The sequence below is a fragment of the Ambystoma mexicanum genome, chromosome 11, assembly GCF_040938575.1.
Source record: "Ambystoma mexicanum isolate Mex_15411 chromosome 11, UKY_AmexF1_1, whole genome shotgun sequence".
Taxonomy (NCBI): Eukaryota; Metazoa; Chordata; class Amphibia; order Caudata; family Ambystomatidae; genus Ambystoma; species Ambystoma mexicanum.
In genome coordinates, this window is record NC_090934.1 from 875,448,822 (window position 1) to 875,467,498 (window position 18,677).

General features: G+C 43.6%; 1 protein-coding gene across 3 annotated transcripts in view; it reads right to left on the reverse strand.

Moving 5' to 3' along the window:
- TSPAN32 (tetraspanin 32) overlaps positions 1 to 18,677 on the reverse strand; it is an 882,228-nt gene that overhangs the window by 810,551 nt on the left and 53,000 nt on the right. For all 3 annotated transcript variants that reach the window (XM_069623936.1, XM_069623937.1, XM_069623938.1), the window contains exon 2: positions 4,404 to 4,518. In XM_069623936.1, coding sequence (XP_069480037.1) covers positions 4,404 to 4,518 — 115 coding nt within the window. The remainder of the gene's footprint in view (positions 1 to 4,403; positions 4,519 to 18,677) is intronic.

Sequence of the window (18,677 nt, forward strand, 5' to 3'; positions counted from 1 at the left end):
GTTTGGGCTACTCCTTGGGTACGATGGTTGCACACAGACCCAGCATTCGTTTAAGGTGGCAATGCCGGGGCTGGGTATACCAGGCACTGAGCAATGGAGATACTTCATACCCAACCACACCTTCACATGCCTTCAGCAGCAGGGCTCCCTTTCAGACACTCCTCTTCGCATGGACCATCTTCTGCAGCAGGCTCCTCTGCAGCCGTGCTCACCTGTTCTATGTTTGCTGTACCCTCCTCCCCATCTGTCCTCTGGCGTTGGCCACCGGCTTCTTGGTGGTGCAAGGACCATTGAGTGGGATGAATGATGTATGATTGGTTATTTTTTAACGTGCTTAATACCGAAGAGGCTTCTAAGCACGGACCCGGGGTTTGAACCCGTGCTGCACTGCGTTGTCTTACTTCCAAGACGAGCGCGTTGCCACTGAGCTGTACAACCCGATGGCGCAACCTATCTCCAACATCACTATTGTGTGGAAAATGTTATTTGAGAAGGAAATGATCAATTCAATGTATACAGCTCATTGGCTCCTCCTGGCAGAGTAACAACACACATCTACTCTAATTATCAACTAAACCATAGAACATTCAAATCTTCTCCCTCAAGGCACCATCTCAGATCTAAGCTCCCCTCACTCCAGCCCATTCGATGCTCATCAGCTCTTCTTGTAAGTCCTGGACTCCCCTCTGTGTGCTGAACTTTCTGCACCAGAACATTGCTAAAACCCTATAACCCAACCCATAACCTTCGGACATTGCAACTAGCATGGCCACTCTCAAAACTCTTACCCCCAACACCTTGCCAACAATGCTTTCATTCAGGAAACCATTCCCCACACCACAAAATGTTCTGAACAACTTCTTGCAACCCATTAAAGTATATGTAATATATTCCATTACCCACATACAGCAAATGCACCACATCCTCCTAAATGCGTCATACGTTTTGCCCTCATTCACCAAACTGCACTCCCATACTGCCATAACATCCTCCACTGCTCTATTTACTCCCCCCGCCACCCACAGGCTTTGCTAATTGTGAGTGGCTCTCATGTTCCCCTCCAAGCCTTCCTCTTTTCCCCCAATAATAATAATAAAATTGTGAATAAATCATACACATAGTGTTTTTTCGTAGCCCAGGACCCCACTCCGAGCCGTCTAAGCTGACACTCGAAATTCCCCAAAAACATCAGAGGGAAATACCACTCAAAAAGCCGGGCCCATCAAAAGGAACTGAAGGCTTCAGGAATATCCACATCTTTTACCGGCAACTTCTACCCACAACAGACCCACAGCTACTGCTCTTCCTGTATTTCTTTTCATAGACTTTCTATGACCCGTTCTTCCAAACTTCTCAGTCCCATGTCTTCCTTTTGAGCTTGAACCCCCATAACCAAGAAAAATCCTACTCCTCTCTAGATAGACGAGGACCACCCTGTGGACATCCAGCTTACTTCATCTGAATTCTTCGGGGGACGAGGGGTCAGGAAAAAAGGATGCAAAGACAATTTCCTGGGATCTATGGAAAGTGGAAACCACCTTTGGAAAGAAGGATGGATGACATCTAAGAAACAGGGTATCGGGATGAACAACCAGTTGTGGGGGCCACACAAGATAAAGTGCAGATTTCCCTCAAACGTCTCGCTGAAGTAATGGCCACCAGTAAAAATGGTGTTGAGAAATGTCTTCCATAGGTTCAAAGGGGCCAGCCTCTAAGGCTATGAGGACAGAAGTAAAATCCTAGGGGGCAAACCTGAAACAGGAATGGGTCTAGACCAGAGGGGAAAACGTCTCAGTAGCCTATTGACTAACTCCTCAACCCCCGCGTCTTTCCCTCCTACCTCTTTCAGGGCACAAATGGCAGCCAACTGAGCCCTCAAAGGAGACACTAAAAAACCCAAATTAAAACCCAGCTGGACACATTGAAGGATGCTTGTTTCAGGACATAAGGTAGTGGACACATCTGTTTTTCTACAACAAGGTACAAAATGCCCCCAATGCCTCTCCCATGCATTCAGGGATTAAGGCTTGTTCTCTTTTTGATTGGAACAGGCTACTTCATAGACAGCCCTCTGAATTGTAGCCTTTCCCTTTCAATTTTCAAGCGCCGCACACTAACCGATTTGGATAATCTAGCCCTTGAAAGCTGCATAAGGAATACAGATGCCTGGGAAGGAGAAACACCAGGGCTATTTCTAGGTCCATTAAGAGAGGCAACCAACCATTGTGTGGCCAAAACATAAGCACTATCATGACCTCTTCTGAGAAGGAACTGATCAATTCTATGTATACAGCTCATACTGAGTCCCCACTCCTTACCAACACCTTTGGGCTCAATGGGAGAGAAGGGAAGGCATACAGAAGATCCTTTGACCAGATGATAGATATTGCATGAACCCTGTGGGGACACAAATAGATCCACACTGGAGAATCCATATTTCCTGCACATGTCCTGGAATACTGCTTCCACCAGGTACCATAATGCTGAGGGAAAGCCCTGCTCAGCTTGTCTGCTACTGAGTTGACCATCCCTCTGATGTGCACGGCCGTTAAGGACAAGAGGTTCAACTCCATTCAATTCTCAAGTTCTTGCGCTAGAAGGTCCAGGGATTCTGAGAGCAGACCCTCTGCTGGTTCACATAAGCCACTAATGTGTTGTAGGTCTGAAGTAAAACAGACTTCCCATTAATGAATGCAGTGAACGCCCTAAAGGCTCTTGGGGCTGCTGCCAATTCAGTCTTATCAGAGGAGTGAGAAGCCTCCTGTTCTATTCACAACTCTAGGTAAGACTGGTCCTGAACCAATCCTGCTTGCATCTGTGGCAACAATGGGATTGAGTGACTGCTTCAGTGGTAAATCGTTAAGGACGTTAGGTAGCTTTAGTCACTATTTTAACTCCTGTCACAGCGATGGTAGGACTGTGATCAAGATGTTGAGGTCATGGGAGCCTTCTTACCTAAACTGGTGAAGGGCAACCAAAAATTGTCTCACACCAAGGCAAGACCAGGGATCCAGGAAAACACACAAGGACAGATGCCCCTTTTCTGCAGGAAGTCCCTTGCTGAGCCCCGAGGTTCCAAGAACACATCCCTCAGAATTTTCTGCAGTCTGTGCGCCCTGTCAACTGGTAGCATCACCTTCCATGCCTCCGTTCCAAACCTTGCTCTAATGGATTGGAGATCCTGAGATGGCAGGAGCTGGGACGTGGTCCTGTTGATCATGAACCCCATGGTCTCTAACATACTGCAAGTTAGTTCCACATGCTGAACCAGCAGGTCCAAGGATGAGGCCTTGTTCAGCCAATCATCTAAATATGGGAACACCTGCAACCCATTGAGATGGAGAGAGCCAACAATCGATCCTATGACCTTGTAAAAACCTGAGGTGCCGACTTCAACCCAACAGGAGGACTCTTAACTGGTAATTCTCCTTCCCTATAGTAAACCTCAGGAACGGTTGGTGCGGATTCCAGATTGGTACATGGAAGTAGGCGCCCTGCAGATCCAGTGATGCCAACAAATTACCCTCATACACTAGGGGAATAATTCGCTGCAGACACTCCAGTGTTGAGACACTACTTTGAGATTTAGCCTTTACAGATCGAAAATGAGTCTGAATGTTACTGATAGCTTGGGGACTAGGAATACAATTGAGTACACCCGTTTCCTCTTCTCCGGCAGGTATTCGTCTGGTGGTCTTCTTCAGTAACAGTTCCTGGATGGCATGTAGCATTGGTGCCCTCTTGACTTGTCCCCTGGGGAAAGGAGTGTGGAGAGTGGATGAACGCAGTGTTGTGGATAATACTATTTTGTATGCCCACCGTACCAGTCTGTTGATCCAGGCATCTCCATACTGTCGGGATAACTTGTCCCAGAACCATCTCAGGCGACCTTCTATTGGTCTGGTGCCAGGACCTCTGCTTCTTTGCAGGGGAGGAGGGACGCAGATGCCTGTGTGAACCTGGACCAGAGACTTGCAGTCTAGTGGTCTTTTGGAGGAGAAGGAGGGTCTGGACATCAACTCTGTGTTCTTATTGAGTTTTCCTTGTGAATTCATGAGATTATGCCCAGCAGTACCTGGCAAAGGCATCAAGAATGGCTCTACTGACTTTCTGTCTGCAAATTCAGTATGGAAAACAATATCCTTTTATGAAACTGGTGAGCTAATTGGGGGTACACCACTTCATTTACCATGACACACACACACACACGTGCCTGCATGCATGCATACCTTAAGCCGGACTCTGTGGCAAGCAATGCATACTTCCCATGTTGAGCGCCCAGTCGGTTAACAAATGGATCATTCTGTACAGAGAAATAAATCCCCATTTGCTGACAGAGAATGGCACACATTGCTTCAAGACCTGACTTTTGTAAGAAAACAAGTGTGCAGCACACCACTGACCTGCACCATAGACGGCTTGATAGGGATTCTCTCCGCGGACAACATCGCTGATGACTGTGAACTGACCACCGCTGTGGGTAATAAGGGCCAGTATGCCGACAGCCAGTGCCAGGAGCTGTAAGGAAAAAGAAGATAGTTGGACCATGGACAAGGAGGCAACTGCTCAAAACACAGGAAGGTCCACCCTACATTAGGTGAGTCATCACAGTACTCCGCTGAAAAGTAAGGTTGGATTCAGGAAAAGTGAAAGGGAACGGGTACTCTAATGAGTTTATGGCCTGAAGTATGATGAATGGTTAAACACACACTGTTGAATCTAATGTTATGTATGTTATTCAGATTTGTCTCGTGCGCCGCTGCCATATGCATGGTCTCCAGGCGCTCTGGCAGATCAGGAAGAGAATGGGGGCGTTTGGTTAGTTGAGAGGAGAGGGAAAGGCCAGATTGCAGTGCATATTATGTTGAGGATGAAGATGGGAAGTACCCTAAGCTCTGGGTGCTTGTAGACTTTCCAGATTTAAATGATTTACATCTAAAGAGTGAGCTGGTAAGCCTCCATGGAGAAGGGTCTGTTGTAGAGGAGTCAAAGGACATGCTTCATTGAGGAATATCTACTTTGGGTTAAGTGAGAGTGTTCATCCTTTAAAAGAGAAAGATCTCCCATGGTGCGAGTTAGAGGACAGGACCCACAAGCTCTGCTATGAAAAAGTGAAAGGACAAGCCTCAAACGTGGAAGCTCTGCTAAGGAAGAGTGAGTGGACACACATTCTAATTTGAAGGTCTGACATGGGATGAGTGCAAAGATATGATCCCCAGTAAGAGGAAGGTCTGCAGCATAGTGAAGGGACAGCATCCTTTAGGGAAAGGTCTACTATGGAGGAGTGAGAGGAGGACCAGAGTCCAGGAGGGCAGGTCTGATATTGGGTGAGTGTGAGCACGTGATACAGTAAGGGGAGAATATCGCCTATAGAAAAGGAAAAGGACCAATCATGTGAGAGGAATGTTTGTTATATCGCAATGCCATTTAATGCAGCCGTAGGCTCTCCAAAAAAGTGGAGTAAGGGCATCACTAGAGCAGTGGCGCCTCATTTATAATGAGTCGACAAGTTAGTGCTCCGCCACCCCTTAAGTTAAGCAGGAGCCAGAAGAGCAGGCACAGTAAAGCCTGAGTGTTGCCTCAGCTGCAATAAGAAGCTGAGCACTGCTCTCCGGGGCCTGGGTATCAGGTAATATTATCCCCATATATATGGTCACCGTAAATAATATTGCCGGGAAAAGGTCGTCGCGATATTATATGGGTGGCGATATATATGGGGACAGGGGCAAAAAAAAATAATAATAATAATTTAAAAAAAAACAAAAAACAAAAAAATAATTGAGGGTTGCGGGGGTGTCCCCCGCATGTTCCATGCAATAATGTCGCCACAAAAAACGGCCATTTTTCAGCGATATTTTTGCATGGCAAGATTTTTGTGGCAACATTATTACATGGAACCGGGGCCTGCCAGTTTTGCAGGATAACTGGTAGGCCATTTGTGTGCAGTGTGCCCCAGCCACGAATGCCTAACGGTGCAGGCAAGGGTAGGGGACTTCTGCTCCCCCAGCTTCAAGGTTGCAGCTCAAGGTCTCATGGGCCCTGGCTTCAAGGCCCATGAGCACGTACAGGACTCTGGAAGAGGCGTTGATTGACACCTCTCTCTGCTTCTTGTCTCCTGCCTGGAAATACACATGAAGAGTTGGTAGGTGGTAATCTGGAGAGGTGCAGACTGGCAGAGTCTAGCTAAACTTAGCTAAGTAACATAATATTTTTTTAAAATGTGTTTGTGTTGCATGCATGCATGTGTGTTTATATGTGTGTGTGTGTGTGTGAATTTATCTATGCATGAGTTTGGAGGAGTGGTGGGGAGACAATAGTTACTCTCATTGAAAAATGCTTATCTTGGCAATGCTACCATATATTGGGCACAGACAGCACGAACGTTCTTATTGTGGTAAAAATTGTATATTGTGCAATGCCAGCATGACAATGTTCTTATGGTGGGAAGACTAGCATTTATTTGGAACAAATTGTGTGAAAAAAACACGCACACACACACACACATATATATATATATTGGGCATACATTTGTGTTCTTATAGTGGCATGCTAGTATTTATTTGGCAGACGAAGCATGAAAAGGTTCTTCAGTGGCAACACCAGCATGTATTGTTGGGCATAGGCAGCATGAACATGTGTTTTACAGGGCAATGCTGGTATATATTGAGACAGGCCACATGTTTTTTTCTTGGGCATAGTCAGCATCCTCCGTATTATGTGTATCTGTATTCTTTTGAGTATAGCCACTGTGTTATATTTAGCTGCATTTTTTAGTATAGCCACTGTGCTATAGTTAGCTACTCTGAATGGAGCCACTGTGTATAATTTAGCCGCACACTTTGAATTTGCTTCTTCTAATTTCAGCTGCCTCTACGAAACCAAGAAACTGGCTAAGACACACGGGTACATATCACATTCCCTGCTTATGGAAGATAGCCGAAAGGCACCACCATCCACCCACACACATCTGCTAGCCTATACTACTCTAAGAAACATTACACAACACCGCTGCCATAAGAATGCAGCTATCCCCCATGAAAGAAATTCAGTCTAGCTGCACACATAATGAGTCTTCTGCTCTCACATACTCTCCAGGCTACGGCACAGCACCCATCCACATGCCAGCTTGACATGGGTTGCTAGCAGGGACTTGCCCACTCCTGTCTACCTTCGAATTGGCTAAAATGCAATCATGCATTCTAAACTCCTCTGACAAATGTCCCATACCTGGACTTCGGTCCCCCGAGGGCGTTCACCTACAGTGCTTTGAGACCATACTAATGGGAAAGGGTGCTCTACAAATGACAATTACATACATTACATTCACTTTATTGTTGCCACTGTGGGTGATATCATAGGTTAGGGATAATGTGCCCTGAGCTTTATGAGTTTTGTGAATAGTGGCAGGGCTAACAGGGGGAGATAAAACAGGTATTTCAAATTCATAGCCTCGTCTTCCTTTCTCTGCCCCCAAAATCCTCCAGTGCGCTCTGTTTCTGCATCCACCATGGGCCACTTCCTAAAACCCGATCATAAACACTTTCTCCTAAAATGCTATGCTTACTGCAATGCAACGTAACAAACAGTTAAGACAATATTTTTTCAGGTTTGCTGGTAATCATATTTTTTGCAGATGTCTGAAGATAATGTGGCAAGCTTTGTTTGAAATTTGCCAGTATAGAACAGTCCTTCATTTATTAGCAATTGTATTTCATTATTGTTTTGTTGCAACAAAAGCAAAAGGGAAAGTATATTGGCCAACTGATCATTGGGGAGCATATTTAGATCAGGCAAGTGCAGTCCAGATGAGAGCATGCATAGAAGAAGATGGGAGCAGTAAGTCAGTAAGTGCTGCACATAGAAATAAAACAGGTACAATCTAGTGCAATATTAAGTGCAGCAGGATGAATGCAGTAAGTGCTGAAAGGCCCGAAGGCAACACAGGTACAAAGGGGAACAGTGTGATTTTAGGAGGAAAAGGGTAAAGACATGATAAGTGCATGAGTGCAGAGGGGGCAAGGGGTAGAGTTCCATTTGTATGTCTACTTGATGGAGAGAGTACAGCATCAGGAAGTGGGAGTGAAAGATGTTGTAACTTGTTTCAGATTATAAACTATAAATGGTGACATTAGGCTGGCTACAGCTATAGTGCAAAAGCCCCCCTCCTATGTAAGATATGATATTCTAGGTTATTTATAACGCTCTTAACACCCAGAGGTTTCTAAGCAGGGACCCGGGGATCAAACCTGTGGTGCCCCATGTCGTCTTGCTTCCAAGGCGAACACGTTGCCCCTGAGCTATCCTCCCGATGCTCCAGAACTTCAGAACAATATACCGCATGGCGTGAAATACGCTGACGCCATTCAACCCTGGTGATATTTGTGTGGCATATTAATTTGAAGAAATATAACAATGATATGGAGTTTATAGAGAAAGTATTTGGATAACGTTATTTCATTAATTTCAATGTCATTGTCAACAGCTCTTCGGAGGTATTTATGTTTTACCCTGAGCATAACCAACAAAACAGTGTTTCACTGAGCCTTTTTGTGATGAGGAGAATATGAATGTATACCCAAAATGTTATGTTATGTTCCTCAGAGTTGTTACATGCACCGCTACCATTTGAGGGGGCTGCAGGGGGTAGCTTAAGTTATGGAGGACAGAGGGAAAATGCAAAAGAACGTTGGTGCTATGGTGGGGGGTACAGACTTAAAGTACCCTAAGCTCTGCGTGGCGGTCTGTTTCAAGGTGGTCTATTTTTGTCTTTTAAATAAGCAACTTGCGCAATAATGCATGGCAATTTTATGCGTGTTATGTGTACGTGTTTGCATTTCAGAATTCTCGACAAGAATTCAGAGCCGGAAGCATGTTTCGGCTTTGCCGTATTATCACATGTTATGTTGAGGGAATAAAAAATGACTACGATGAAAACTTTATGTTGAGACAACTAACGAATAGAAATATGGAGTAAATTACTTTAGAGTCACATATGAGCTTATTTTCATGCAGTACTACATGGATGGCAAATGTATCAGTTGCGAATATCGTGTTGAAATGAGTGATGATCAAAACTTGGGGTGATCCACTAGTGGGGTTTGGCCGGCGTTAGACATTCCGCCCCAGGGCAATACAGAATTGTCACTCTTTTCTGTAACCGGTTGACGATATCAGAGCTTCATATAGGGTATATTATTTTGCTTTGAAATGTGCTTTAATTGTCTGGGATGTAAAACCTCAATAGAAACTAAATTACACAAAACAACTTGGAATGATTAAGTGATTTATAGAGGAGTATCACAGAGTTAACATAGTTATTGAATTTGATTGGGTACCTCAGCAATGGTGCAAGGTGATTAACCATGCCATCTTCTCAACAACCTGTAGAAATCCTATATATAGGGCTCACGGGTGGGCTAGGAGCAACTGCTGCTTGACCTTAACATTATAGTGGAAAATTGCCAAACATTATTTTGACCATTTGACATACGTGTTGTGGTCCTGGTAGAAAATAAATAAACCACTACAACTTTAAGGTAAATGACCCAAAAAAAGAAAGCACCTGAATAATTCATCCAGTGTAAGGTCTTAATGAAATGGTTCCATAAAGGCTGCAAAAGGAGTGGTGACAGGTGTCACATGAAATACTCAAAATTAGTGTGATGAATCACAGTCAATAATGTTTGCACTTGTGTTCCTACAAAAGCATTTCAACAGCATCATGATTTGGTTTCCAAAGAGAGAAAATCCCATTCCGCCGGGTCAAACCCTTTTCGAGCCTCAAGACTGACCAGCGTGAGTTCCTCCTGTTGTGAGATAGCCATATTTTCTGTTCAGACCTTAGTGGTCCTACATCACAATGGCTTGTGTAGAGAATGGCATATTGTTGCCATGTCTATGGTATCCAGACCTCGGTTTGCAAGAGATTAGAATAGGAAAAAAGGGAGGGAAAGGTCAAATGCTTATGAAAAATGTGGAAAGTTAAGAGGGTGAATGAGGGTTAGAGAGTTTGCATGGCTGCATATTCTGAAAAGAATGATCAAAGCATTGCACTGATTTTAAAAGGGCAAAGGCTAAATAATCCTACTAAAATGCATGTACCCCAGGGAGCAGTTTCTTGTCCTTACAGGAAAGTACAGAAAGTAGTCTTTGAGGGGTTGCATGATGTGCCTGAGGTGTGCTGCAGTGTCACTCTGAAGAGCATGTGTCCATTATGTGTTACCGTGACCTGAGCAGACAGTGGGGAGGTACATCCGGGATTGGCCAGGCCAGCCTTCTGTCAGGCGTGGCAGAGCCCAGGGTGGACTTTGTTCAAGGCGAATACGGTGGACACACAGTGGAAGGTAAATCAGGCGGGTGCACTGTCCCTCAAGTGCCATATTTGCATGGCCACATATTGAAGGGCAGGTGCAGTATATGAAAAGATCATACACAACCAAAATCATGTTATTTCATCAATAAAGCCATACAAGCATTAAAATATATATGCAATTATTAACAGCGACACATTTATCAAAAACATTAATTAAAAACATAAATAAAAAATCCATGGATACTTGGTTACAAAATCTGTTCATAAATACCAATTCAGCAAAAATAAATATAAAGAAATACATAGATTGTCAGTACAAAAAACACTAACCGCTTAAATATGCTAAGATCCTTTCCATCTCATCCAGTTTCTTTGACTTTCACGCAGTCATATGTGGCTGCCCTATTTGTTATTATGAGCCAAACAGGCGTGGGACATCCGTCAAACAGAAATAATAGATAACACAGATGCCCTTCTAGTGACAGCTTTTCTTAGAAATGACAACAGCCACCAGCTCTCATACAGGCTCTCTGCACAAAGGAGATATAGCAAAGAAGGTCGACATTGCACAAAGTGTCTTTCCTTAAGAGCTGGGACCAGCGTTCTTGCTCTAATGTCTTTAAAAACTGGACAGAAGAGCACACAATGCAGAGAATCCTCCTCTGCCTCACAACCCAAAGGGCACTCTTTGCCTTCTCTTCCCCCTGACCAGCGGGACAGTGTGGATCTTATAAGAGGCAAGTATATCTTGCTTTAGTCAAGAGGTTTCTCTCTGCAGGATTATGTGCCCATAATAGGTAATTTTGTATTGCGAAAATGGCCACATTTCTGTTAGTGCCCTTCTGTATTTCCATATGTTCTCTCTCGGCTCTAGAGATGAAAAACGGTTGCTGCTTGAACTGTATTGCAGCAGCTTTAGTGATGAGCATAGGGTCAGTCCAATAGTGGCCAGCATTCAATTTTACCAACCACTTCCTCACATGTAACAGCCATGAAACTTCCTTACTTCCCCCTCTGGCCAACAAATATTTAATTAGTGAATGTGTTACACCAGCCTTTGTATTCACCCATAATCTGAGCCAGTGCAAAATTGGTTCTGACCCCAATTCATCACCTAAGAACAACATGTCTAGCTCATGTCAGTCAGATACAAAAATGTCTCTTTTACGCTTGTTTAATCATCAGTTGTGCTGGCATCTACAGTAGGGTGGGTTTAATGTTAGTTAGGATTTGGTAGTCACAGTTTAATAGATTGGCCCGTGACAACTGCGTAACATGGGATTTTTCTTTCTTTCCTTCAAACACACATAGAGTTGCTTCGTCGCTACCTGCTGGAAAGGCAGATTCTTCCCAGCCACAACTGAACAATAGTCAAAATGGAAGAGGGTTATTTTCAGAACATTTTGGAAAACACGTTTGACAGGCCATCGTATTCTGCAACCAAGACAATTGGCCTCATTACACAGATGGCGGTAAGAGATTACTGGTAATCCCTTACTGCCTTACTACGAGGTCCCTTCGCGGGTCCCTACCTTAACGGCTGGTTTTACAAGTCGTTAAGGACGGGACCCGCCAAGGGACCTTGGAGGTGATTACGGTACCGCAATTTGCGGTACCGTAATTACCGCCTTGCCCATTCCCATTGAGTCCTATGGGGGCAAAAATGCGAATGGGGAAGGGCCATGGTGAATGGGGAATTACCACCCCGCACACCTTGGAATGCGGCGGTAATTCCACCATTCAACATGGCGGACTCGGTAAAATACCGGCGGCAACCATGGCGCTAATATCGCCATGGTTACCGCCTTCCGTGTAATGAGGCCCAATGTTTAGTGATTGCATTGACGTTATGCTGATTTATAGTGACTATTTCGAATTACATAATTTCGAATGCCAACATGTCGAAAAAATGTTACCAAAAAAAAAAATTTGAATGTCTTTTTATTGTTCTTTTTTGTTTGAAATGGGGGGGGGGTTCCCCCAACCGGCCTTTTTTTTTACCCTTTCTTTTTACTCGCGAAACAAACAAAAAAACATGTAAATGAAAAAATAATACATTAAAAAAACTTTTTTTAGGTAAAATGTTTTTGACATTTTTGTCATTCGAATTTTTTTTTCGACATATTAACTGGATACCCGTTAGGCTATGTTATGGTAATTTGCTTTTTTAATGCACCAAATCACCATGCTAGTAGGACCACAGCACCAAGGTAGCTTAATTGGGTTATTAAATCAAAGGTCTTAGTTGAGTATTCACATAGAATTGTTATTCTAGATGATCCAAGAATACCTTAAGATGTTAACAGTGGTCAGATGTATTTCAGATGACTATCCGTGGAGTCTGAGATTTGATGTATTTTATTAGATTAAATGAAACATTGTTATTTCTCCTCAATGTCAGCTATCTGGCATCTTGGTTACTGAGCTCAACAAGCCATTCTTTCATTGTCACATGTTTATGTTGAGCTCTTATTTCGAGAGTGGTACTTTAAGTTTGGCTATGGTCCAATTTTTTAAAATAAATGTGATCTTTGTCATCCAGTGTCTCCTCTCCTCTCTCTCCATTTACAAAGTTGTTTTGTAATAGACATACTACATCTTCAGCCATTCCTACTTCTATTCTCCATTCTACTTCTATTCTCCATTCTACTTCTATTCTCCATTCTACTTCTATTCTCCATTGTTTCTATTTAGCAAATACTAGCTTGTTTCCCAGCCTCTAATAAAGGTTCTAAAGACATCCCAGAAGAAAGGTGTGTCTAGGTTGGGTAAGGATTAATGAAAATGGATCATTGTAATTCTGACAGATTGATCCTTTAAGGGCAAGGTGCAGGAAGCTGAATGGAAGCAGGAGCCATTGGCAGTTGTGGCCAGGTTGGAATCATTGGTAAGCATGGACCAGAGCTACCTTTTAATGAAGGCTGGCCTTGTAATTCAGAAGTGGTTGGAGGACAAGAACCATAAGACAAATCTGTAGTAAAAATTGTATGAGAATGCAAGGCCTTCGAGAGGAGGTTCTGCTGGCGGGGCGGGTGAAAGGAAAATCTTCCTGAGTTAAGACTGTCATGGATGGAGTAAGTTCCTGACCTTTTAAAAGAAGGTCTATTATTGAGGCAATAAAGGCCTGATGTGAGCTGCACAGGTTAATAATGGCCCAACAGCCCAAGTAAATCAAGAGCAGTTAACTAGGTAAATAGTGGTGTTAGCAACCAGGTAAGGCTTCTTTTTGGGTAATCAGGTTAGCCTTGGCAGCGCAACCCAGTTTACCAGAAAAAGAAAATCTACCAAAAGGTTGTTATGAATAAGCCAAAGGACACTCAAGAAAGATCCCTTTTTCTATGGCCATGATTGCCACGGGAGGGGTGTGGCTGGGGAGCAAAGGACATGACAGAAGTCTACCAAGGTAGGTTTTTCATTTAGATGGAATGTGAGGACAGTGGTAGCTACAGTTGAGCAGGAGGGGAGAGGCTCCCTGTTGCCTCTCCACAATTAATATGGCGCAACCCAGGAAAGGGCCTCAGGTGGCTTCAAAAAGCAGGCAGCACAAAGTGTGTTTTCGCCTGCGTTTACAGGAACCCGATTGGCTGAGCTCCTTTCCCCAGGTGTGAATGTGTCAAAGGATTGCTATGCAGTGAGACCTCACTGAAAAGCTATGCAGAAAGACTATTTAACTAGCAGGCTGAAATTTCACCAGGTAGAACAAATCGGGCTGATCCAAGATGGGAGGTAAGGGAAAATATTTAACTTCAACTAGAAGGTGTCACGGAAACCCATGGGCATTAATCAAATGTACAGATGAGTCTAAGTTCAGCTTCCCAAATATCACTATTAAATGAAGACAATAAAAATCTAACTAAAATCATGCCCTTTTTCCCTGTGATCACACAAGTGATGAAAGATGATCAACATTGATGTTTGACAGAAAACATTTGGATGTTGCTGATATCGATGTGGCTGCCCAGCGGAACTCTCCACTTTGTTGTTCACACCTGGAAGATAAATAGCAGCCAAATGTTAGGGTGTTAGTAGGAAGTACGATCTAAACTCCCTACAGGGACCACCCCATATGGAAATCTGCAACCCAGAAAAAAAGTGTACTCACGTGCCAAGACAATGGTCAGTAACATGAGCCCATGAAAATAGCAGAAACCACACTTTGTACATGCTACTTAATAGAGCATTCTAGGTAGAACATGAATTCATATTTATTTAGCAAAGTCAGCTTGGATTATCATGTCTTACCTAAAATCAAGCACATCTCTGTCCTTCCATGCCCCATTCTCTACTATACAGTTGTGTTTTTGGCAATTTGATCTTGGCCCCTCAAATAACGCTCAGCCCTCTAGAGCCAGCGCTTTGTTTAGCCTGTCTCTTAACCCTATGGCTACTTCGGTGAACTTGAGGGATGGAGTGATCATGTGCCTCAAGACTTTGAAACCGCTTTTCTGACGGATTTAGCAACAGAGGCCTTTGTGTTAGCTTGCTCAAGAACGCCTTTAATTTCGAACTGTTTGTATAGCACCACATTTCGCCACGTGTGGCTGCTTCAAAGGACTTCTCACTGGCTCCCTTCTTAACAAGGATTCCATTGTAAGCTTGCTCCACAAAGCCTATTATTCAGCTGGCAAGACAGCTCAATGGGTTCATTTGACGGCTGCAGAATCTGTGTGAAAGCTGGTTGTCGTTTGTTGCTTCCGGCCAAGTCTACCCAGGCGTTCGACCTTCTGAGGTCTCTCAAGTAAGGACTGTTGCATTGGGGCAGTAATTAAAGCTTTATTTTCAGTGCTTTGCAACAAAACACACTTGAACAATGAGTGTACACCGCTTTATATATGCCAAGCGGTTGCCCCTCGTATGGTCGCTGTCTTTCTTCTACAGTCAGGTATTTCTACACCATTATTAATATAGTATTCATCATCAGGTTTGTTCATTGCAGAATACAATCTTCCATAAAACATTACACATCATAAAACTCATTATGCACTTATTATCATGATAAAAATGGAAATTACTTACATTGGATTATGAAAACAAAATCCTAAATATAGAGTGCCATTGTGATTCTTTATAATCTTGGTCGCCTGTCTAAGGTATTGCAAAAAAAGCCCTCACAGTACAGGGTGAATCTACTTTACTTTACTTTAATTTATCACATTTGTATAGCGCTGCCACTGACCCAGAGGCTTAAGGTCAAGACAGTACAAACACATAGGGCCTCATTACACAGATGGCGGAGAACCATGGCGCTATTAGCGCCATGGTTCATGCCGGTAAAATACCGGCACCGTCTTGGCGGAAAGGGGAATTACCGCCCCATTCCAAGGGTGGCGGGGCGGTAATTCCCCCTTCCACCATTGCCCTTCCCCATTCCCATTTTTGCCCCATAGGGCATAATGGGAATGGGGAAGGCGCTAATTACGGTACCGCAAAATAGCTCCCTGGGTCCCTTTGCGGGTTGGTTTTTAACGCCTGCAAAAAGCAGGCGTTAAATTCCCCAACCGGCAAAGGGACCTCGTAGTAAGGCGGTAAGGATTTACCGGTACCGGTAAAAAACCGGTACCGGTAAATCCTTACCGCCATCCGTGTAATGAGGCCCATAGGCAGAGGGGGCAACTAGCGGGGAAAGAGAACATCACAGCTTAAGAGAACCAAGACTTGAATTGACATAGGAAACAATGGGCCTCATTCCGAGTATGGCGGTAAGGGATAGCGGCCACCGGTAACGAGACCGGTGGCGGTATTCCCTTACCGCCATACTCTGAGTTCCCTCTGCGCCCTCGCCCTTAACGCCTGCTTTGAGCAGGTGTTAAAGTCGAGGGCGCAAAGCGGCCTCCAAGCCAATAACGGTGACGTAATGAACGGTCACCGTTATTTGCATTACCCATTCCCATTGAGCCCTATGGGGGCTCATTTGGGAATGGGGAAGAGCCTTGGTGAATGGGGAATTACCGCCCCGCCAACCTTGGAATGGGGCGGTGATTCCGCCATCCACCAAGGCGCTGCCGTTCCGGGTACGGCGTCAACCAAGGCGTAAATAGCGCCATTGGTTAGCGCCGTACTCGGAATGAGGCCCAATCTGTCTTAAAATCAATAAAGTGGTTCTCTTTCTGACGTGCAACTATGTGGGACAAACCATAAGTGTAGCAGATCTTCTGTAGGCTCATTGCATAATGGGCAACTAGTACCCCTAGACTGGTCTTGCCATATTCCAGTTTTGGCTTTGTGCAGTAAACAACATACTTCGGTAATGAAGCATCTGTCATGGATCTTGTGACTCCAGGTAAAATAATCTTGCAGAGTATCAGGAGCAGAATAAACAACATATCTACGATTAAAATTAGTTGAGAGCGCAATTCCAGTATTCCTGTATATATGCATGAATATTGAGTTGTTTCTATAGAGCTGTTCCGAGGGGGCTACAAAGGAAGAAAGAAAGGTACATTTGAGAAAGGAAATTGTACAGGAGCAGGTGGACGCATTATCTCTAACTCTCGCCCCCTCACCGCCGTTATACTGGAACAGCAGTAGAAGGTCCCTATATTGGACTCTATGTGTTATGCCTATGCCGCATTGAGTGTACGAGAGATGATCTGCACTCAGACAACCGCATCAAATGTATCTGCGCACTGCAGGAATGCAAAGATGTTGTGTGGAGGGATGTCAGCACGCACCACTGGATATCATGTAGTGCTTAGTGAAATCTAACGTGGGCAGAGTGATGTATTAAAGAAGCTATACAAGGACATACTGAAAAGATATAAAAATAAGGCAGAAGTACGAGGCAACTGAAGTGATAAGAGAAACATGTATGAAACAATAAAGTAATCATATATACAAAGAAGAATGAAGTAACTCGTTGACCAATAAGTGTAAATATGCAGCAATGCAAGGTAGATGAGACACATAGAAGCTACAAATGGGAAACTCAGACTTATGGCCAGACTGATGAGTGATGGGGAACTAATTGGGAAACTGTGTAGTAATATGATGTGACTCAAGCACCTGAGTTTCGTTTCGCTTACATGCTGCTAGCCGAGCCGAAAGTCCAAGGTCGGGTGGGAATGCCAACCAATCAGTGGGTCTATGGGGCAACCTGCTATACAATGTTGCATAGAACAATCTGCTGCCATTGTGTCTGCTATAATCAGTATTATATGAATTTAGAAGTAGTTTAATGCGTGCCCCAAAGATAAGAGTCAGCCAATGAAGTACTAAGCCATATGTATTCTATAAGTATATATGTTCCCCTAACCAATCCCTCCCGTCAATAGGTTTTACAGTTTTCCACATAGGATGATGTCATAGATGACACATATTGGGGTATAAAACCTCTGTGTAATCAAGTTTGTGTGTGAGTGTGCATGCATCAGTCTGATGTCTGCCAGTTGAGCCTACTTTATTTAATTGAGAATAAAGTAGTACTTTGCCATATTCTTTGAGTATATCTTGTTATTTGGTCTGAGATCTTTATTGGTAATCCCATCTAGCATAGCAGACGCTTCAAGGTGCTAGAGCACATTTTTAGTAGCAGAGGATGGTTCAGGTCTAATCGACCTATGCCCAGATCCAGACTCCTGGACCCCCGACTGCTCCTGCCATTGCCAGAAGACCGCAGAGCTTCATGTGGAGAATGACACACAACAAAACCTGTGTAAGAAGAAACAGTTGGCAGGTCCCCTTTTGACAAAATTCCTGTATGGTCCCTGCAGGCACCCCATGGATGGAGGGCCGGCTGGTCAGTTGAAGGAGAGTTGATGCCGAGGGACTTGAGCCGAGCCACGGATGTAAGTAGAACATTAAAGGTGGCAAAAATAGGGGAGGGACTGTGTTGTAAATAATATATATAAAAGTAACTGGATTTTTGGGGATTATAAAGAAGAAAAGTAGATACCTCAATTCCCAGTTCTGGGGGGATGGAAGAATAAGCACTAAAAAGACTCCAAGGATTCCTGAGGCAAGGCCAACAAGAAGAGTGCATATCAAGCTCCAAGGTGGAGCAAAAATGAGATGAGATACATTTGCTAAAGATAGTAAAGGAAGGCGTACACAGAAAACATAATTGAAGTGCACATGTGTGTGGGGTTATAATATGTCAGTGTTAAGCTTTTGTTGTATTTAAACTAATAGATATAAAATGACAGTAAAAAATGTATGTGATTATTAGATTTTTTAATCAACAGATTGACATAAACCAGGAAGATAAAAATCAAAGGAAACAAATGCATAAATAAAGAAGATACTTACAATACCAACGATAAAACAACAAGATACTAAAAATGAATAGAACGTGCAAATAAAGGAACAAAAAGAACATTGTTGCACAGATATTAAAAGTGGTAAAAAAAACATATATACATAGTTGATG